Source organism: Macrobrachium nipponense, chromosome 10 (assembly GCF_015104395.2).
Source record: "Macrobrachium nipponense isolate FS-2020 chromosome 10, ASM1510439v2, whole genome shotgun sequence".
Taxonomy (NCBI): domain Eukaryota; kingdom Metazoa; phylum Arthropoda; class Malacostraca; order Decapoda; family Palaemonidae; genus Macrobrachium; species Macrobrachium nipponense.
The window spans coordinates 44,745,904-44,769,422 of record NC_087204.1 but is presented as its reverse complement, the minus strand read 5'-3'; the positions used below and the strand labels follow the sequence as shown (position 1 = coordinate 44,769,422).

Below are 23,519 nucleotides of genomic sequence, written 5' to 3'. Positions count from 1 at the left end.
TTCTAGTCTTGTAAAACCCATTGTGTGACGTAAGGTGCATGCTGAACTAACAGTTTGCAGAAACAGACTCTAACTGCATTACAGTGAAAAAATTGAACCTGTTGTATGTCTATGGTGTTAACTGTGTAAATAAATAGCACGCACGCTAGAATGCATGCTACATAATCGTGTCATCGTTTCAGACGTCAAAAGGCGATTGTGTACATAGATCCCATCCCCAGTTGACACTTACAAACGCGCAAGGAGAGGTTTTCATTGACAGAATAACCGCCAAGGATAAATACGTCGTGCGTGAGCTGTCCATGAGAGTCTCCTGATTGCGCCAGAAGCCGCTAACCAGATAACGTGTTTCCCATTTGCTTCCCGTGTCTTCAGGTTTCCGAGACTTTGAGGGATTCATTGGGCGGCAGTCGCTTGTGCCGTTCGAACTGATCAAAGTGTCTGACGGCCTCTCCTCGCGAGAAAGGGCATTTGAGTATTATCGCAATTTGTGCAGACTCAGGATTATTTTGAAGTTTTATCTCAGAAATCGGTTGTATACATAGAGGGAGAATAATATATTAGTAGTTAACATGATATGGAAATGTGTAACGAAAGTTGTCGCTAAATTTGAGATAGAAATTGATGAAACCTGTAATCACTTGTTTTCAAAAAGATCTCAAAAGTTTTAACAAACAAAACAAGAATAAACCTTGACCCACTTATTGATGACCCGCAAAGCGGAATAACCTATTAAGTGAAGAGATCATCTGCGCATCCTACTGTCATTTGTGTTTTTATTGTTGGGCCCTCTTCTCTTAGAGATAGAGAGAGCGAAAGAGGTAGTCAGTGTAGCGAGTGACACAGTGCCAGTGCCATCATGTCCCACCGGTATTCACCTGTTGCACAGGAAGACGACCCTTATCTCTACCACTTGAATAAAAAGGTAAGTCTTTTGGAAGCGTCGGTTTTGCTCTGCTGTCGTTATTCACAGATTTGAAGAACTTCTCTGTTGGATTTTTTTTACGCCCTCAATAAAACCTCATTTTGTGTCCAGAGACTGCTGAATTATATATTATATATTAGTATGTTCGAATATATGTATATATTATATATATATATATATATATAATATCTATTATATACTATATATATATATATATATATATATATATTATATATATATATATATATATATATATATATATATACATATATTATATATATGTATATATATATATATATATATATTTATATCTATATATATATATATATATATATTATTCGAACAGGGGTTCCAGCAAGACAAACAGCTAACATGAATAGTTTATTGAGACATTTAAAAAAAGAAATAACATTTTAATTCCAGACTGATGATGTGCCAGCGTCTTCGGGCACGAAACGTCTCAATAAACTGATCATGTGAGCTGTTGTCTTGCTGGAACCCCTGTTGGAATGTGTAGCTGTCTGCCCGCCGTCATTATATATATATGTATATATACACACACACACACACATATATATATTATATATATATATATGTATATATATATATATATATATATATATATATATATATAATATATATATATATATATATATATATATATATATATATATATCGAACAGGGGTTCCAGCAAGACAACAGCTCACATGAATAGTTTATTGAGACATTTAAAAAAAGAAATAACATTTTAATTCCAGACTGATGATGTGCCAACGTCTTCGGGCACGAAACGTCTAAATAAACTGATCATGTGAGCTGTTGTCTTGCTGGAACCCCTGTTGGAATGTGTAGCTGTCTGGCCGCCGGTCATTATATATATATTTATATAAAATATATATAATATATATATATATATTATATATATATATATATATATATATATATTATAATATATTTACATATACAGATAATACGTAAGCGCTTACTCTAAGTCAACGGTTATCTGCAACAATTAGGTCTTCTTTTGTGGTATTTAATACTGTTTTTAATTTCGAATATATCATCCATCATGCATTTAACAACTCAGTATGTATTTAATGTAATGTACCACTGGGTAAAATTAAAATCATGATGTGCGTAAATTTCCCACGAATATTTTTCCCATAACATAGTTTCAGAGGTAGGTATATTGAAGCAAAATTTAGGTAAAGTGTAAATGCCAGGACGATTTTCCTGTAAGGCAGTAGGTCAAACGTTTACGTACTGTCGTATGATGTTAATTAAATAATAAGTACTTGTTTTCCTACGAAAGCTTTGGTGTCTGTTGTTGTCGCCGTCACTTTTAAGTACCTCCATTTTAACATTCGTATTTATCCCTCTCTCTCTCTCTCTCTCTCTCTCTCTCTCTCTCTCTCTCTCTCTCTCTCTCTCTCTCTCTCTCTGTGTGTGTGTGTGTGTGTATTTAACACGCGCTACATTTATTTCAAACAACTAGCACAGCTACATTTGTAAAAATGGGTTGAAGGGAGTTAGAGCCATAGGGGAGTATGTTATGGAAGCTTCCATTCTCCCATAGCTGACTAAAGTTCACAGCTCTGAAGCTGTAAATGTCAAAACTCTTAGATATTGTACATTGGAAATGGCGTTAAAGCCTCGTCCCTCTCTCCGGTTGGCTGATTTCTCATATCCCATGACGCGTTTTAGGAGTTGGCTTCATGCTGCACATCCGGGCACATGTTCGTGATGGAGATCGCTCCGTTACTGCTGCTGCTGTCATTCTATATCTCCCTTTAGGTTACGCAGCCTGTAAGAGAATAAGGGAATATCCCTGATTAGAGCGACCACGTGTCTGCACTAATTTCGTAAGTGGCTTTGTGACAAAGTGTATAGATACATGTTGCGTTAAATCTGATGGAATAAATAACAAATGATCTGCAGCTGTATGAATTATTATTCAGAAAGGGCGAACATTTATGTCGATGAAACGGAAACTATCATCAATCTGCCAAGCTAGTGTCTGCTGGTAGGAAGTCCCATATGTGACATGCGACAGAGCCTCTTCGTTTTTGTATGATTTGATTTTGGTTATTTCATTACCTAACATAAATGTTTCCCAAAGCTTAAAATTAAAAAAAAAATATCGTGTGTCACTCTGTCCAGGTTGGCGAGGCACTTTAGTAAAATTCATTGTGCCATTGATTTTATTTTAGGGGTTTTATTTTTATTTGGGATTGGAGGTGGGGTTATCAGTGTTTCCACAGCGCAAACTTATTTATTTCAAGCGTTACACCCGTAGGGCAATCTCTCTATAGTGTGTGTGTTTTGTGCATTATTTGTTTAGTTAACCGTTTTTGTTTACAGCACAATTGATTTATGAATAATGCGAACTGATTATTTTCCACGGAATTAATAACACTTCATTAAGGTTGCACCTTCAGTGTCGGCGATCATTTTTACTTGTCTTCACATACTTGCAGATTGCTTGTTTAGGAACATTTTACCCGGTTGACCTTGTGATATTTCATTTTTCCCAAGCGCACACACACATGTATACACAAATGAATTTTAATACGAATTTTATTGAATAATTTATTGAATAATAGTTCATAAACTTAAAGATATCATGCGTATTTTCAGTAAATAAGTAATTTTATTATAAATAGTACAACGAAAAGCATAATATTAGCAGAATACCTGCGTGAGCATAACACATATTTCATAATCATGATTATTATAATTATAAAGCCCTTTGCATGTGGAAAATATCGCACGATGTTAAGGTTGACATGTTGAGGGCAAATGAAATGATTGTGTTTGACGCGTAAAGATATGATTCGCGTAGAACATGCCATGGTACTGTTGTCAGTGAGAATATATTATAATATGATAATTACATTAATTTCGTTGATGAATATATTAGATAGAAAAAACATAAATGCAATTCTTTATGGCGCCTATCACCGAGAATCACCGAGATACAATTTTGCTTGGCTGTCAAAACAAGAGCACATGGGAAACCAACAAATTAGAATAAATAAGTTCACAAAAAAGGACGCCGATAGAAAGAGTGAAAAAATCACTGCCTGAATCAGGGGTATGCGATAAATAGTGGGTTCGTGGTCTCTCTTTCATAAAGCCTTCTCTCTGTTGCGGCCTTTCGACGGATAATCTGAAGCTTCATTGTTTACTGTAAACAATACCAATATGCAAAGGGACCCAAATTCATTGTTCCTTGGTGTTCCCCTTTGCCAGATGAAAGGTAGAGATGAATTTCGCTCATCCCCTGTCTATCTGATTATGTCTTCCAATCGGATATCGGCAAGTGTTCTACCGAGGGTTATGCGGACAGTAAAATATACTGCGAAAAAATATATGAATAAATAAAAAGAAAACAAAAATAGTAAAATAAATAGCTGAATGTAATTTGATATGGGAATGTCGAGAAATATATGAAGTTTTTGAAGAACTGTTTGACAGCATCATATTTATGAACACAGAGAATTTAAATCAAAGTACATATATAAAACTAAGAGTAGGAATGTTCCAGTTTATATAAAGCTAAGAGTAGGAATGTTCTGGAATAAACTCGATACTTTCGATAATCTAATGAAAGATATATATATATATATATATATATATATATATATATATATATATATGACACACAGAGAATTAAATCAAAGAAAGATATAAAACTACGAGTAGGAATGTTCTGGAATAAAACTCGGTACTTTCAATAATCTAATGAAAGTTATATATATATATATATATATATATATATATATATATATATATATATATATATATATATATATATATTTGTATATATATATATATATATAAATGTGTATATATTATAACACACACATGTATATTATAAATAAGTATATACATAGTATATATATAAATATGTATATAACGATATATATGTATGTGTGTGTGCAGTTTTTCATTCCAGGATATTGTGCCTCACTTTACATTTAGCCTTCCGTGGCACTGATAAAATGTTAGATAGTGCCATGGGTGAATGGCCACAAAACCTCATTTGAAGAGTGAGAGATCATGAATATTAGTCGTATAATCCAGAAAACACACGCAAAAAGAATCGAATTATGTAATTGCGCAACCAAATAGGTTATTTTATATACAAGGTTATATTGGACAGGGACCCAGGCACCAGACACTGGATGAATTTCTCATGAAGTGGGAGGGGCTAGATACAAACGTTAACAGGAAAAAATAGCACATTTCACAACAAGATCAAAGCTCAAAGCGTTTTTCTCTTATTTTAAACCGATGAGGTTTATGTGTAGGAATAACTACATTTTCAAGGTTATGGTGCATTGAAATGCTTCTATTTACAGAAGCACTCCCTAGTAACGTTCACAGGGGTGTTTTAAAGGTGACGTTTTTGAGGAAGAAGCAAATTACCTGTGATTACACGGTGAAGGCCATTTCGTTTTGTTTCGTTTCCTTCGGATACTTAACGGGATAACGGCTAAATGGCTTGTGGGGATTTTTGGTTCAACCTGAGTGTGTACTTTAAAGTAACATTAGTATTAATTTGGCAGCATAACGTATGCGAATTTTGTCATTAAAAAACTTTCAGGTGTTAGAAATAATCTGGATTGTCTTCTCGTAGTTTATCTGTAGGTACATTGATTTATTTACAATTCAGTTAATTCATCATCTACAAGCACAATTATTTTGAATTTGCCACTTTAATTTTTTTTTTTTTTTTTTAATACGAACAGTCTCTACAAGTGTAGGGGTAATCTCTTAGCTTAACGCTTGTATTTTACTGAAGGTGTAAGTGATTATCCTATGGCGCCCAGTTCCAGGTTTTCAGAACTAGCATTCATAAATCAAATCAATCGACCACAGGTTTATTAGAAATTGTACACGCTAGTTCAACATCTGTTGACTCCGACGCTCATACGCACTAGTACCTTCTATGAACACCAGTCTCTTGTCTGTTGGTTTAGCTTAAGAATGTAAAAAACCACAAAATGATTAGAAATTACTAACAAAGACGCACGCTACATTTATTACGCAATCCTATTTTAGAAATCTCAAGTTAAATCTTATCAGGCATTACAAACAAACACATTATTTGTTACTATAGACGTCCGTATTAGAAATTACAGACTTGCTCAGGCACACGTCATTTCTTATTATAACCACCAGTACAGGGAGGAACTTCGGGAAAGCCCGCTCTCATAAAGAAGATACTTGCCGCGGGTTAGGTACAGGAAACAGGAAAGTTCTTTTTTGTTGAGCTGGGAATTTTACTGTACGTCCCACCTTGAGAGCAATCCTCCGTTTTCCTACTCTCACCTTTGGGCTGGTACAGTTACCTTGAACGAGGGCTACGGTGTGGTTACTTCATGCTCGGCGCTTGGATGGATTTTGGTGAACTTTTTTTTTTTTTTTTTTTTTTTTTTTTTTTTTTTTTTTTTTTTTTTTTTTTTTTTTTCCCTAAGGGGAGTTGGGCTGGGAGGCCATTCTCGTTTTTCAGACTCGAATAATGCAGTATATGATATTTTTTTCAATAAGAATTGTATCTTGATGGGAATAATTGTTGTGTAACGGTACACTATAATATTTTCTAACAATCTTTTTCATTGTAAGTGAATACGTACGCACTCCTGTGTTTATGTGTTATATTCACTTAATATATTGGTATTTATACGGTTTGATATGCACATTATTACGTATGTGCTGTTATACATGTAGTCACCTACACGCGCACTCCTCCAAAAAATTATAAATATATTATACACACTCACATACATATACATGCAAACTAACATGCATTTGCAATATTTCAAAAGGTGTTTGCATAATTAAGTTTTGTAAAAGACATTACAATAGAAATTCCCAATCATTAGCACAGGAATATCATACAGATCATAATGAATTTACGACTCCTGCTAAGTCAAGTATAAATGAAATGGTAAATATTTTGAGTCTTCATACATGAGGCTTCGTAAATATAGATATGGTATGAAAATGGTTCCTCGCGAACAGTATGTTTGTATTCGCTCGTTATATTTTGCCTTTTAAGATAATCATGTTCTCGCCTCTGTTGAATCGATCCTTTTCCTGACAGTGTTAACATTCGATTTTCGTCCCCTGGCCAGATCTGTTTTCTTATTTTAAGAAAATGATGCTGCACCAACTTCGACCTTTTATTTTACCACACCCGGTTTCCTGTCAGAGATCAGCTTTACAGAAGTGTCATCAGAAAGTCTTCGTTTTTTTGTTCAGTATGTTTATTTCTATTTGTTTTAGCTTGTTCTTTTTTTGTTATTGAAGACGGATAACTTTCTTTTGGGTTTAGACGTGTTGGTTTTTTAAATTCTATAATAGATGTCGTATTGTGTATAAAAACTGTTTATTTTTGTAAAGTTTATGGTCTGATAAAGAATGTGGCTAGCAGACAAGGAAATGACTTCGCTTTTTTTCCGTAGCTACTATTCAAAAGTTTTATTTTGTTATCTCTCTCTCTCTCTCTCTCTCTCTCTCTCTCTCTCTCTCTCTCTCTCTCTCTCTCTCTCTCTCTCGTGGTAAAATTAGGAGAGAAACCAGACCTTCAGAACTGTAGAAGCTATAAGCTTTTTGGCCATAATTAGTGTACATCTCTCACAGCCTTTTAGGTTTTACGTGACAATGAGAGTAACTTATTTTTTGCCAATGCCATCCGTGTGACCATGGACGAAAGTTAGCCACAGCCTACGTGACTGAGGTGTTAGGAATTCGTATTTTAACCTAAATGTGTCTATATAATAACCTCGATTATATGTTGTAACCTTAAGTAGTTCCTGATGTCGATATTCATATATCTGCAGCGTTTCCATGGGACCTTCGGTTCTCAGCTTCCTCTTCTCAGGTGTCATTAACTTTCCCTATCATGTTAATTTCTTCTCCGCAAAGTGAGAAGTCTTTGGGAACGATGTCATGTTTTTTGTGGTTTGCATTTCTGTACTATGCTGGTGTTGGATCAGCCGAGATTTGTAAGGCGTGCTGGACTCTTACTCAGAGAGCAGCTCGTTTAACAATTGTATGTTGAAAACTTCACAGCGACGAAAGTTACATATTTTCTTACTTTGATAAAATTGCTAGATTGCCTTATTATACAGTCAGTCATATTTTATTGAAATATGGTTGTTCGTAGTAGTTATTATTCACAAAAAATAGCGCCTCAGTGGCGTGATTGGTATGGTCTTGGCCTACCACCTCGGTGGCCGCGAGTTCGATTCTCGGGTATTCAACTGAGGGGTTAGAGATGTGTATTTCTGGTGATTGAAGTTCAGTCTCGACGTGGTTTGGAAGTCACGTAAAGCCGTTGGGCCCATTGCTGAATAACCTCTGGTTCCATGCAACGTAAAAACACCATACAGACAAACAAAAAATAGGTTGTTGCTGTTTTTTTCTTTTTAAAAGGCTCAGGTACTATTGTGGTGTTCGACATATGCATACAGAGATTTCTCGTAGACCACTTATTTTGAATCATATTGTTCATATTCCTCCAAAATCATTTGGTATCTTGGCTAACGGTTGAGTATCTGGAATGCTTTTAAATTAAAGTTAACACACAAATAACTTCACTGCGCTTAAAAGTGCAGCAAAATAATCTTTTAACTAGTTTAATTTGTCCAGAGTAACCGAACCAGAATGATTCCCTTTTACCCTTCTCTGGTTATCTTTTGACAAAAATAATTCACTATTCTGTTCACGTTTTAACCTATTATGACCCCCAGTGGGAAAGGATTCAGCGGATCATTACTCCTTCCAATTTTCATATGGTATTTAATTCATTTCCAATTTGGATTGCTATTGGATGCGTAGGATCATGAATTTTAATTGCTTTAATTTGTACTCTGGGAATCGCTGCGTATCATTATGGGAATGGCAGAATTGGCGGTACCCTGTTTATAGCCATTGTAATTTTTTAATTAACCGGAGATTAAATATATACAGTATACAACGGGAATGGGTTGCGCTTGTGGAAGCTTTTAAAATTCATGTGTATCACTGATATAAACTGATGGATATTTATTCACATACTATGTCATGGATAAATATGATAGGCCTAGTCGAGTTCTTCTAGATGAAAGGCTGCTTTAAAATCTTAGAGTTCAATTATGCCACTTTTCTAATGTATATATGTAAATATTTATATAATATATATAGGTATATATAAATATATACATATTTATATAATATACATATAAATATACATTATATATGTATGTATATATATATATATATATAATATATATATACACACATATATATATAGTATGTGTATATATGAATGCACACATATATATGTACATATATACACATACATAGTGTATTTTCTACATCATTAAGTAGCTTCTTTTAACAAAGGTGCCTCAGACTAAAGGCAAGACAGTGGTTACTGCCATATTCATACCCTAACAGCCGAGTTTTAGATAAACCTCATGTACAAAAAAAAAAAACATTAGGCTCAGTGCGCTATTCGCCTATACCTTGTATGCACTCTCGTTCTTCTATAGGGTATTAAGGTTCGTTCATTTAAATACCTCTTCGTCTCTCCTGTTCTTTCTGTGCCATCCTTTTCTCCTGCCTCCCGGCACTTCCGAATCGTACACTCTTCACCAATCAATCATTCTCCATACTTAACACATTTCAGAACCAACTGATATAATTAGCGAAGTGGCTTGGGTGTATTCAAGTTACCCTTACCTTCAGGTAGTTAGATGTTTTCGATAAATGGTGTCTAGATTTACTATTGGATCAAATTTGGAAAAAATGCTTTTGCACATACTTTGTCAGGTGTCGTGGGTCATAGAGAAGTGAGGCATAATCTTATAAAATGTAGCGTAACCCAACAAAAATGAGATCGTATGTCCTGAGCGAATTCGAGCAGTATACAAACAATATATAAAAAATCAGCTCTGTTAGAACGTAAGGTGATTTCGAAAGAATGTTTTTTTGTTGTTGTTGTGTGTGTATGATTTTCCTTAAAAAAATGTATCTGTATATAAATTGCCGGTTGCAAGCAACTACTTGTCATCGACCATTATTAGAGTATATTCTTATAGTATCATTCCTTCGTGTTTAGTTCAAGAAAAACACTGATTTGGCGGGAGATATTTTTATACATGAAACTGAAAGAAATTTTGTATGTTAAAATGGGCCATTACGGGTAAATTATGGTAAATAGCTGAAAGTTAAAAAAGGTTTAGATGTCTAATGTGAGTCATTATACAGCATTTCATGCAGGTGTGTAACAACGTCCCGTTCAGCTGCCACATACATATGTGTCGATAAGCAATTCTAATATTGAGAATTTCGTTGGCCTTTTCGTCCTTTTACCTTTTACTTCAGAGCTTGTTTTCTGCGATTCCTTTGGTGAAAACTCCTGAGTGTTTCATTGTCCTCTCTCCTTCATTTTGTCCCTACACAAATGACCTCTGTCAGGTTTCCATTATTTTTTTCCCAGTTATAATAGTCTTAGTTTTCCGTAAAAAGAAAACTATTAAGATGGCTATTTGTCTGTCCGTTCACTCTTTTTCTGGTCGCAAACAGACCTTAGAAACTACTGAGGCCAGAAGGATACAAATTGGTATGTTGATCATTCACTCTGCAACCTCCAATCATCAAACATACTAAATTGCAGCCCTCTAGCTTCGGTAGTTTTTATTTTATCTAAGGTTAAATATAGCCATGATCGTGCATCTGGCATAGCTATAAGTGCCAACCACACAAGCCACCTTCTGGCCGTGGCTGAAAATTTCATGGGCCACAACCGAGAGTTTCAAACAGCATTATACACTGTACAGAGTACTTAATTACGCCGAAGAAACTTTGGCGCGTTTTTTACTCCTTCCCCCCCCTTTTTTTTTATTTTATTTTTTTTTTCTAAAATTACTCGGGGTTTAGTCTAAGACAACGCAAACTGTTGTTAATTTTCACCACCACTTTTTTGGGGAAATTCCACCGTCAGAATAACGTCTAGTATTATTTTTTTAGTTTGTTCACTTTTCACTGCCAGCTTCTTGAAGAACTTTTTTCAAATATTGTTTTGTAGCGACTTTGAGGGCAACTTGTCGGGGAAGGACAATTGCATTTTAATTTGTAATAACTCCTCTTAATTGGTTCCCGAGGACTTGATAGATGGTTCAGAGTGATAGATTTTAAACACTGGTAGGCAATATAAGATTTCTTTTATCCGTTCATTATCATTTGATCAGGTACGCAATTCGAGGTTAGAAAGGCCCGGGGAAGCTGGTTTATCAGTATCGCGAGTGCTTAGCATTAGATGTCTTCAAAACATTTCGTTTTGTACTGGATTGCGTTTTTTTTTTTCGGATGACTCGTAGTATTGTTGAGGGTAATCGTTTTAAATATTGTTATGGAAATTTTCATCGCGTTTGAGACAGTATCTTGGCAAATGAAATTTTACTAATCATCTTAGAAAAGGTACACGATTCTTCCAAGCCTACGGCAGTAGAATCTAATATTTGTAATGTTTAGTCTTTTGTATGCTTCCTTCATAGAAATTATTTTTTTCGTGAAAAATGCTCGTCATAATTCGATAGCGCAGTCAAGTGAAAAGTACCTTATAATTTATAAGAGTTGGACATGCGCTTTTAATATTTCGAGTAATGCGTTATACAGTTTTGTAAGAACAGAAACTTCAAGTTAATTCGAATTAGTTCAGTCAGTATTCATATTATTTCAAAATTTTGAGGGTTTTTAAGTTGAAAGAAAAAAACCGCCACCCAGCTGCCATTCGCTGAATGTACGAGCTCTTGTGGCAGGTGAACATGAATCCCCATTTTATTCAATTGGCACTGATTTTGTGGCCGTAATTTCATTGAACGCAGGAAGAACGTTCTGGAGGGTAGAGACCAGGGTGCCTCACGGCACTCCATCGGGGTCAGGCATAGGGTATGTGACCTTAAAATTACGGAGGGGTGAACAAGAACAGTTCGTACCTTTGCTTGTTTCAGAGCCTTATTGGGATTTTGCTTGCTATCCTCTTATTAAACTGTGTATCTTCAGAATCCTGACGCTTGAATTCGCAATTTTCTATGTCCTTTCTAAAAGATATTTGAGAAATTCCACGTTTTTAAAAATCGCAGGGTCCCCTCCCGATTCCCAAATGAAATCACTCTCGAATACGTATCACACTTTTGTAGAGAGATCAAATTTAATTTGTGTTACACGAATTAAGCCGAGATGGATGATAACTTGTTATTCTTTCGTTGCATAATGAAGTGTCCCAAGGCTAACAGTCTGTTCAAACGGATAGAGACAGATTACAGAGTTGCCATAAACCACTGAGGGAAATGCATGCATGAACTGCTTTCGATATTTTATTTGTCCGACGAGGAGAGGGTTATTGGATTTAATAATAAACTTTGTAGTTTTGGGAATGTGCGAAAATAAAGTGATTTCAAGTAATTATTGATGCACCAGTTATCATCAGCCTTTGTAAGGTAATAACAATCCAAGTACTGATGCTGACTTAAAGTTTAAGTTTCAAAAGTCGATGTTTTTTGTATGGTAAGCATGCTCAAGTGTAAATACAATTCTTATTCTTCACATAATGTAGTTTATGTTTAATCCATTTTGAATGGAGATCACTGCGAGAGTCATACCTTTTATAAATAGCTCCAGACTCGTTAGATACTAAGTCCCATAGCTCGAATTAACCTTCATTCATTCATTTCAGGAAATATTTGGATTTGCATTTAGATAAACTTTTTCATCTCCCCTCTTTAAACACATTTTCAACCAGTAGTCTTTTCTATATTTCAGATGTTTAATCCATCCTCACGTTCTCATATTTTGGCTTCTACCCATTATAGTTTCCTCGTTTTCAGATGTTTCTGCTATAAATATTAGAGATTTTTTTTTCAGGCTAAGCCGGGCTTCTACTTGCTTTATAGAGTATAAACTGAAAGGAACCCTGTATTGGCTACGCCCTAATAAAGCAATTTCCTTCGCCATGAAAATCCCATTGATTTATAATTCGGACATGTCTGGTCTTTTCACCATAACATAAAAGTCAGGACCACAACCAAAATCAAACGCGTTACTCATCAATATCTGGCCAACCGTCTCAGAGAATATCTGGAAAATCCTGGTGTAAGTGTAAGATTAAAAACACATTCTCGCAATAGGCAATTGCCTGATCTTGCCTCATACCAGATCCTGAGCCTGTTCCTGACCCAACGTACGTCATGTATACTGATTCTTTGCTCACAGGCAGTCTTCTCACATTGTTACTTAAAAATCAATATCAGGAGGTCGATGGGATTACCGAAAATATTATGACCGGTCCAAGGACAACAGCAAATAGTCCTTTCGTAAGATACTTCGTCCAGATCATCAGCAGGTCTGTCTCCAGCGGAGGTTCTTTAATAATAATAATAATAATAATATATATATATCGTATATATATACATAAGCTCATTGAATACTTAGTTATCATTTAAAGAAAACAGTGCTCTATGGCTCGCGACATATTGCCTTGATAAGTTATTAGCGATTTACCCTCGAGTTTTTAAACATAATTATCGACAAACTGACAGACCTGGAGGTAAATTTATCTCAGTATAGTTACTGTGTATTTGCATTGAACACTTGACACTTCCATTGTACAATGAAGTGAGAAAAATATTTTTCTGTACACCCCTGTTATTCCTGGTATATTATTTTTCGAGGTTTTAGGAAAATACGTTGTGGGGAAAAAATATAACATTTATCACATTTTTTAGGTTATTTGCACAATTAAAGAAAAGAAGGAATAAATCTTCCTTTATCATATGAACTTGAGTCCACATAACGGATTTTACTTAAAATCCAGTGGATTTGTAAGCAGAACCTTATTACATTTAAAATAAACAGAAAAGGGAATCCTGATAAGCGGGACACCTAAATGATGCTTATGCAGGTTATCGATAACCGAAGGCAATTAACATCTGTTGACCTGCTTTTTAGTTGGAATTAGCATTTGTCCGAATTCAGAGGTGACTCCATAATCCCATTCTCCTTCTGCAATCTGTACCCATTGACATATTTACCAGTACTTTTTCCCGCAGAATCGTTTCCCCTCTAACGTAAAGAGGCAGTTTAATAATTAGAATTTTCTCAAGTCATTCGTAGTGCTGTGATTGATGCGATTTTAATTGCAGACTCCTTAACAAAAGATAACGTTCCTGTTTGTAACCTTGATGCTTGGGTCTACTTGTACACTGTGATTAAAGTACAAAGGGACTAAGTATCCATCTATTAATGAAACTTTCATTCCCCAAGAGGTTGCAAGTTTGAATAATAATTATTCTGGATAGAATTCAACTAAAAATACTCAGTGCAATTTTCTCCAGTAAAGTGAATTTTCAGGGCGTTAAATGAATACAGAGTATTTGGTATAAAGGAACATTTTAGGATAGAAGTTGAGAAGACTGAGAAATAGATGTTCTTTCTGCCTATCTCTTTAACAAAATAATAATAATAATAATAATAATAATAATAATAATAATAATAATAATAATAATAATAATAAAAATTTACACTTACGCATATTGACGTTCTCCATTTTATGAGCAACATTTGCTAAACATCCGATAAGTTTTCAAGCGTTTGTTTGAGGAACCTGTGATCAAGATTGGAAATTGCAAGTCGCTGCAATGATTAATGAGGAACAGATTGCAACATACGTGGTGTTGAAATAAAGATTTACTGGGTTTTCTTCTTTGAGCTCCCATGAGGAAAGGATGTAGGAGTGTAGTTAACGATACTCTATTGATTTTTTTGCCAGACATTATAATTGGCTTCGTTTCGAGTAGGTGATCATCGTTAAGGATTTTGAAAACTTCCACTTAGGGCGACGGATCACATGGAAGGAGAGAGAGAGAGAGAGAGAGAGAGAGAGAGTTAGTTTTAACTTCAACCTTACAAAGCAGTTTGCGAACTAAAAGGAATAAATGATGGCCATATCAAACGACCCTGAGTTCCATGAAATTATCAGTAATTTTTTGCGTCCCTGATGAAAAACCGTTAGTGTCTTGACATGACTTATGATATCAGTTTTCGCTAGTAAAGTATTTCCTTCGAGAAATTTGTCATTGGGGTGCACATTGGTTACTGTTGAGTGGTTCAGAATTGGATTGTACTTGTAGCAGGATTTCACTTGCTTGTAGCAGGCAGTTACTCACAAAATTACTATGTGTCAATCGTTGAGGAAAGGAGCATTTTCTCACTCTTTGCGAGACACGATCAATCTGATTTATTATTTTGTAAAAACTCTACAGTAAATCTCTCATGGCGTTTTAGTTTTACTTTTATTTTCCGAACGTTTTACACTTTCGATGTTGTGGAAAGAGTAACTGGTAAGGGAATAAAATGGTGACATTGCTTAGGGATGTCTTAATATTATTTAATGCTTAATATGCAATTTTGACAATGACTTCGAATGATGGTGCAAATCTGATGGAAGAATATAACTTGCAGAAGTATCACAACGTGGCTATAAAATATAAGAAATGAGAATATAACTAATGGAAAGTTGCTTGCTCACCACCACCACCACCGGTGCTGTTATAATTATTAGCGTTATTGGTTTCACTTTCCTTGCTTTAGTTATATCACTAAATGATTTAAGTTTACAAGAATATGTTTCGTAATAGCATCATCAGTCGAAATCCCCCTTTTTTTTTTAAAGCATTTCGTTGCTTACCTACTGAATAGTTGAACTTGTTTACGTATGAACATTGTGGTTCGCCTTTTCTCTTCACTTATCGTCAGTTCAGTGCACAAGAAACAAAATTCTGCAAGGTCGAGATCTTCCTTGGTTTAATATAGAAATTTTCCGCGGCGGTGCTCAAGGGTTTTGGCATTGTGATTTTCCTCCTCAGTGCGGACGCAGAATATATCATTTCTCGTGTCGGAAACATACCTGGATGGGCATGGTTTCAGGAACTTTGTGTACGTTCACACAGCTGTTGTGTTCCTGGTATTTTATAACTGAATGGAAGAAATTATTTTTCGTGGCAGATAGGTGTTTTCGCCCATCTCGGAAACCTCAACTATTGTTGTATTGAGTTTGTTCACCCCGGCCCCCAACTCCTGACACTGTCCCTGTGGATATGTAGTTTTACTAAGGTATATATATATATATATATATATATATAATATATATATATATACATATATATATATATATATATGTGTGTGTGTGTGTGTGTGTGTGTTTGTGTGTGTTTGTCGGCATTGTCCCATGAGAGTATATTTTGATTTCTGTCACGAGCCCTAATGCATTTTTGTTTTGTTTTGTTTTGTTTGTATGGTGTTTCTACGTTACATGGAACCAGTGGTTATTCAGCAACGGGACCAACGGCTTTACGTGACTTCCGAACCACGTCGAGAGTGAACTTCTATCGCCAGAAATACACATCTCTCACTCCTCAATGGAATGGCCGAGAATGGAACCCGCGACCACCGAGGTGAGAAGCAAACACCAAACCAACCACGCCACTGAGGCGCCCTAATGTATTTTGCAGTCACTTCCAGCTTTGACACGAGTAATACCGTTGGATGTTGAAGACTAGTTAACCAATAGATTCTTTAGAGCTGTTCTCTAATCAATACGAATTATTTGTGTGTGATTTCAGATTATTTTTGTGATGATTTTGTTATGTTCAGTGGCGAAGTGAGGAATTCGTGTGCGTTCAGATTTTTACTACTGTTCTTGCATCTTAATCAGATATTCCGTATTTTATGCATGCCAAAATATGAACGCGGAAAGTAATCCGAATTTGCATGGAGCTTAAAGACTCATTTTCGAGTGGAGTGTTGCCCAGGTTGTAAAGGTATACTTACGTAAATTTAGAAAGCTCGAGATATAGAGGATTTCAGTGAAGGGAAACGTTTGAGTACTGTGGTTGTTCGTTACGAAAAACAACTCGGGAAAGAGAATCTTTAGTTCATCGTATTACAACCACTTGGAATGCAAATTGCAATGATGTTATTAGAGAAAGTATAACGCTCATGTAAAAATGACCGAATTCTTTTGCTTTAATTGAATCTCTGGTGACATATTTTCTCTTCATTATATTGATTTAGATTTCTCATTCAAACTACAGTTTCCCTGACTTGCAAACTTCCATCGTTTATGAGGCGAATCATTGGCTTCCTAAGTTGCCCTGTCACATCAGCATCTGACTTTTTTCCCCTTTTAATACAGGTGTGGCAACAGGTTCTTGTTTTTTTAATGGTCACCCATCCAATCTATGACCAGACGCAACGTGCTTCATTTCTCTGATCGCTAAATTGAACTTGATAGTTAAAAAAAACATTTTATACGGAAGGAGGTGCTGATATTAATTTTCCCAATATGCAAGAAAGTTAGTAAGGTTAAGCAAGCGTCATTTGGGTATGATAACCTTTTAAGACGTGGAATAGGTTTTGATCTATTAACTTTTACTCTATTTAGCATTTGCAGAAACTCGCTGTGATTTTGGAATTGTATTAGATATCACGATAAGCAGGGTAGCGCCGTTAGTGCACCATTGTACTTACGGTTCTTTGCAACGTTCCTTCGGCCCCTAGCTGCAACCCCTTACTTTCCTTTTACTGTACCTCCGTTCATAACCCCTTTCCATCATCTTACTTTCCACTCTCCTAACAATTGTTTCATAATGCAACTGCTTGGTTTTCCTTCTGTTACACCTTTCAAACCTTTTCACTGTCAATTTTAGTGTCAGCGCTCAATGACCTCACACGTCCCAGCGTTTGGCCTTTGACCCAAGGTCAGTATTCTGTTCTGTTGTATATCTACATATCTGTCCATAAAAATAAAGAAAGCCATTGGAATATATGAAAGACAGTCGTGAAATGTGAACGACAATTACAGCGATAGTTGTAATTTGCACTCTCATCATGCAAAAACCTCGAAAGTTTAACGTGGTTTCGTGCCTGTCTCTCATTCCCCCATTTTAATTTACGCTGTTCGGATTTCCCAAGGGGCCGTGTCTTTGTCCGGTTTTGCTTTAATCAACGCATTTCGAAACGCTTAAGAGCGGTCTCGCTCGTTTTGTTGTTAGAAGACCGTCTAGAGCTATCAAATGAAGCTCTTTTACCTTACGATTTTTAAAGAATTGTATGATGGTCTTTACTGGCAATTTCTATGAAACTGAAGAAATATTTTTTCGGTCTGGCTGGCATACACACATTCTACACACATATAATATAGTGTATATATATATATATATATATACATATATACATACATATTTAGCTTTATTAATGAGTATTCCGTTATATATATGTGTGTGTGTGCGTGTGTTTGTTTGCGTGTAATAAAGAACGACGAAGAAACTCATATTGTAGTAATAAATCCACAATGCGTTCCCAACAATAAGCAGGTGTAGGAACACTGAACATCTCACGTTATTTTATATGCGGTATACAGAAATAAAAGCTGAATTTGTGGAGAGACTTTTGTGCCTACTCTTTTATGAGAGTGAAGTGTGGAGGTCAAGCAGTTAAATAAAGGAATGGCTGAGGCTTTTGAATGAAGTCATTGTATGATGTATTACGAGTGAAAAAAAGTAGAAATGGCGAGAAATTCGTTGATACGAAAAAGTTAGGGTAAAAAAAAGTCCATTATTTGAAAGAACTGGTGGTTTGGTCACATGTTGGTGAAAATGCTGTATTATTTATATAGGCGCGAGACGAAAGAGGAGACTTAAACAGGAAATTCTGGCTAGAGGAGGGAAATGGAGCAAAGCGGGATTGCAAAACGAGGGCGAATAGTGCAGTTTGTTCAGTGCATTTTAAATGCTGCTGATGGACTTTGTGAAAGTAACTGATCTATGCAGTTGGTAGTGAAGACTGTTGTATACGGTATATATATATATATATATATATATATATATATATATATATATATATATATATATATATTTATTTATTTATTTATATCTGTGCTATACATCTATACGTGACATGCTTTTATATACTCTTGAAAATATTAGGCCACAAATAACCTATTGATATCGAATTTACAAACCTTCAGAATAACTTCAACCCAAAGGCATCGCATTTGAAAAGTGCTCTTATCTAGACCCAATAATTGAACTTGTACCTTTTTCGGTTCGTAACTATTGTAACAGTCTTAATCAATTCAGTAAGAGAGAGAGAGAGAGAGAGAGGAGAGAGAGAGAGAGAGGAGAGAGAGAGAGAGAGAGAGAGCTGACTGATATCATTCACTGTATATTGCTATCGAATCCAGGTTTTGTATTTAGAATCGAAATCCACATACAGCTACCTTGGTAGCCCTAGCTAAATATCAATTTGTAACACATACATGTATATATATATATATATATATATATATATATATATATAGATATATATATATATCTATATACATATATATACATATATATACACCCACACACACACACACACACACACACAGATGTATATATATATATATATATATATATATATATATATATATATATATATATATATACACATATATAAAGTGAATAAATGAATCATCTTTTTAATCATTATGGTGCTATTGGTCATACAAGCATATCAGAACATTTCTACCTGATGCTCCGGCTGCGGATTTTTCATATTTAGGCCAAGTTTTGTCGTCAGTATCGTCTGCTGAAGCATGTGAAGTGAAGGCCCTGAGTGAAATTCTCTCACTCATGTCCTTCCAGTGATTCATCTTCCAGAAACCTCTATTTACCTCCAGCCTTCCATCATACAGTTCTCAGTTAAGGAAGTCTGAATGAATCTGGAGGCCATATTCCTAAGGACGGAGATGGTTGTAAGTAATTAAAAATACTTCATATACTTCAAAAGAAGTTATTTCCTAGAAAACCCTCACGACGGCCCTTCATATTTGTTAAGATGCACTTAAATGTTTAGTCTAGAATTTTTACTTCTGACGAAGCGGAAGTGGTGTCTTGCGGGTATATACTCATTGTTTCTGGAAATTTTGAGGTATTAGGGAAATCTCTCTCTCTCTCCAAAATACTAGTAGGATTACCCTGGTGTTAAATTGATAATACGTTTCATAATACGATTTGGTAAAGTGTAAAGGAAATATAAAAAATGGGGACGAGTATTTAAGATGAAGATCCACTAATGAACGAAAATACCCTCTCATCGACTCAATGCTTGCATCATTCTCTTGCTTTTTCTGATTTTTTTTTCTGGGGCAAAGAATGTACAGGCAGCCTGGTATCTTTACCTTTCTTCACCAATGATATCTTCATGTTTAACGCCGGCAATAAGGTAATGTGAGTGATAGGGTCGTTTCCTGAAAGGTGGGAGGCTATGAGAGTCAAGATAAAAAGGAAGTCTGGAGAGGAGCATTCCATAAATTGACCGTATAAACAAACAGCAATGCATGAACCGAACAATGGGAGTACAACTCTTACGGAAATTATGGCATTTGCATGTGTAGGTAGGGTGTGTATTAATTTGCATGTTTCTCTGTAAATAATTGTATATATCTTTTAAGTATTATGATGTATATATATAATATATATATCTTATATAATATATATATATATATATATATTTATATTTATATGTGTGTGTGTTTTTTTATTAATAGTCACGAATATCATGGCATTGTTTTGTAATTCGATGAAAAACATATGAAACAAATAGTGAAAATTTGTCTTTATCATTATTTATATTCAATGTTTTTCAAGTAAAAAATGCCACTTCACTAATGTAACATTATTAATAGCAGCGTTGTACATTTACTTATATGGTTTCCTTGAGGTTTGTTATTATCATAAGGCCATAGTTGTTAAAGAAGGTATGACTCACGATACAATAATTTCATACGATTTCTTTACGTTAACCGAGTTACCGCAGATTCGATGACTTCACGTTCTCTGAATTAACTTTGTCTAATGCAGTAGAAGTCTTTTGATTTTCTTATTTGTATTTTTACAGAGGAGAAAAGTTGTTCGTCTTGTGTTTGGAGACTTTTTGTGTTGGTTGGATATTGCAGCATGATGTAATTTTATGAATGATATGATTCCATTTTAAGTGACCCTTACCAACGCAAATAAGAGGTGATAATGTATTCACCTTTGTATTTTAATAGAGATCTTTCACATTCACACTTGATCCCTGTTCCCCTTTTCCTGTCGAGAGCAACCAGATTCGCTGAACAGCAACACCAATAAGCAGTAAATGTGCCTCGCTGTCGAACTTCTCAGTTCCAGAGGTCCTTGATTCCTCACTCCACCGTTGGACTGTCGATCAGGCTCTCTGAGGATGTAGTGCAATTGGAACTTATGAAGTCCAAACGAAGATGCAGTGCATTACTATCCTAATGTTATTAATCTTGCATTTTAATACATTTTTATCAGTTTATTAATTGATTTTGTATTTTTAATATGTGAGATCTCCTCTTTCTGTATTTCCCTTTACCTTCTCTTACTTCCGAATGAAAACATGATACTCTTTGGAAGATTGAATTTCAAGTCAATGGCCACTGTGGGCTTGTTCCGTGAAATATGTTTAGCTTATGCATAATGTAATATAATATAATAATGATAATCTGGATCAAAAGAAGATATTGATAGAATTCAAATTTTTTGTGAGGATGAGTTATGGCTTGTGGAATGATGTATTCGGTTTTGATATGGACTTGGCTTCAGAGAAGCCAATCAAGGAGACTTTATCCATAAAGTTATTGATTGAATTCAGTGACATTTTGTGGAGAGACAATGATTTGTTTTAAAGCTATCGATAGATTTCAATAAAAACTTGAGTTGAGCTTGGACCCGGCGCCAAGGATATGAGTTACTGATGCATTTCTATGATATTATAAGACTCGATCCAATAATGAGTTGTTTTGACTTGATGTCTTTAACACTGTGAGATATGATAGGTTTTATTTTAGTTTATTGCTATGATTTTGTAATACCATGATGCACTTGAAAACAGTCTTTTAATTTGGAAACAGTTCATCCCTTCCTTCTTAGCAGATGTTATCTGTATTCATGAGTACTATATACTGATGTTTTTCATGGTCATTTATAAAACATAATCGGCCAGAATAATGCAAATAATGCTAAGTATCTGGAACTGTTTTTCGGGTATTTATCGTGGAACCATTAAACTAATAGAAATATTACCACTGGACTTTCTTTGTGAAGTAATTCAATATGAATTTCTTGACACTATTATTTTTACAATTAGCAGCCCTTCATGAAATATGTAAACATGAATATATAGATGTTTGCATATAAATTTATATGTGTGTTTGTGTATGTGGGTGTGTCTATTCACTAATATATTAAATCCCCATAAATATAATTTTGATATCGCATTGAGATTACCTCAGGAACTACTTGGGCTGACAGGGAATTATACTTGATAGTGAAACTACCCTGATCAGGATTCAATCCTCTGCCTTTTTTATGATTTGGGGATGACTCTTAGTTTATTTACTTGGCAATTAAGAGATCTCTTGATATCTTAATGGATTAGGTTACTGTTATACATGATCAATTCCAAAATGCATAATTTGTGTCCTGGTAAGTGTTTCGTGATAGATAAGTGGTAACATGTTTGGAAACCTCTTTGTAAAATCAGATTCAGTTGTATTTTTTCACAGAATAAGTTTCTTTTGGGTTTATCCATTAAATTAGTTGATGACTGTTGCCGGGATGAATATGAACTATTGTAATATACACATACACATATGTATAAATTTTACATATATAGATATATATAACTATATACACACAGACACACACACACATATATGTGTGTGTGTGTGTGTATAGTTACATAGGTAGATATAACTATACACATTTATTTCTGTATTTATGCATGCATGTATAGTTATATGTCTGTCCGTCTATCTGTCCATCTATCTATCTATCTGTGTATCAGTATATATATGTGTGTGTTTGTATTCATGTATGCATGCTTTATCTATCTATCTATCTGTTTATAGAATATATATATATATATATATATATATATATGAATAACTTGATCACGAAGTATATAAAACGTGATGCTATGTATAAATAAAGGTTTTTTTGCCACGAAGGAAAAAAAGGAAAAAACGAGTTAGCCGAGTACTTTCGGTTCTATTCGGACCCTTTACTGTAAAGGGTCCGAATAGGACCGAAACTACTCGGCTAACTCGTTTTTTCATTATTTTCCTTCGTGGCAAAAAAACCTTTATATATATATATATATATATATATATATATATATTATATATATATATATAAGATTTTTTTTTCATCTCAGCACAGAGAGAGAGAGAGAGAGAGAGAGAGAGATACGTCTTTATACATACGTTACACATTGCGTACATTTAGGAGTGTAAACATACCCACAAACACATATACGTATGTATAGTATGTGTGTGCGCGTGCGTGCAAGTAAATGTATGTACTGTATTATACTTGCATAAAGATGTTCATTAATGTATATATACTTACACACACTGTGTCACGAATCCCATTACACAATCGAGGTTTGGTTTTCCGTTTAAGTCTTCTCACCTAAATAAAATAT

At 34.8% G+C, this 23,519-nt stretch overlaps 1 protein-coding gene across 3 annotated transcripts in view; it reads left to right on the top strand.

Annotated features, from left to right (window-relative positions):
• The window catches only part of LOC135223599 (dipeptidyl peptidase 4-like), a 312,810-nt gene that overhangs the window by 61,316 nt on the left and 227,975 nt on the right, over positions 1 to 23,519 (top strand). The window contains exon 2 of one of the 3 annotated variants that reach the window (XM_064262158.1): positions 183 to 925. The exons of 1 other annotated variant lie outside the window; for it this stretch is intronic. In XM_064262158.1, coding sequence (XP_064118228.1) covers positions 860 to 925 — 66 coding nt within the window. In that variant the 5' untranslated portion in view covers positions 183 to 859. Of the gene's footprint in view, positions 1 to 27; positions 926 to 23,519 lie in introns of those variants that run through there. One more of the 3 variants, XM_064262157.1, reaches the window with a different exon arrangement.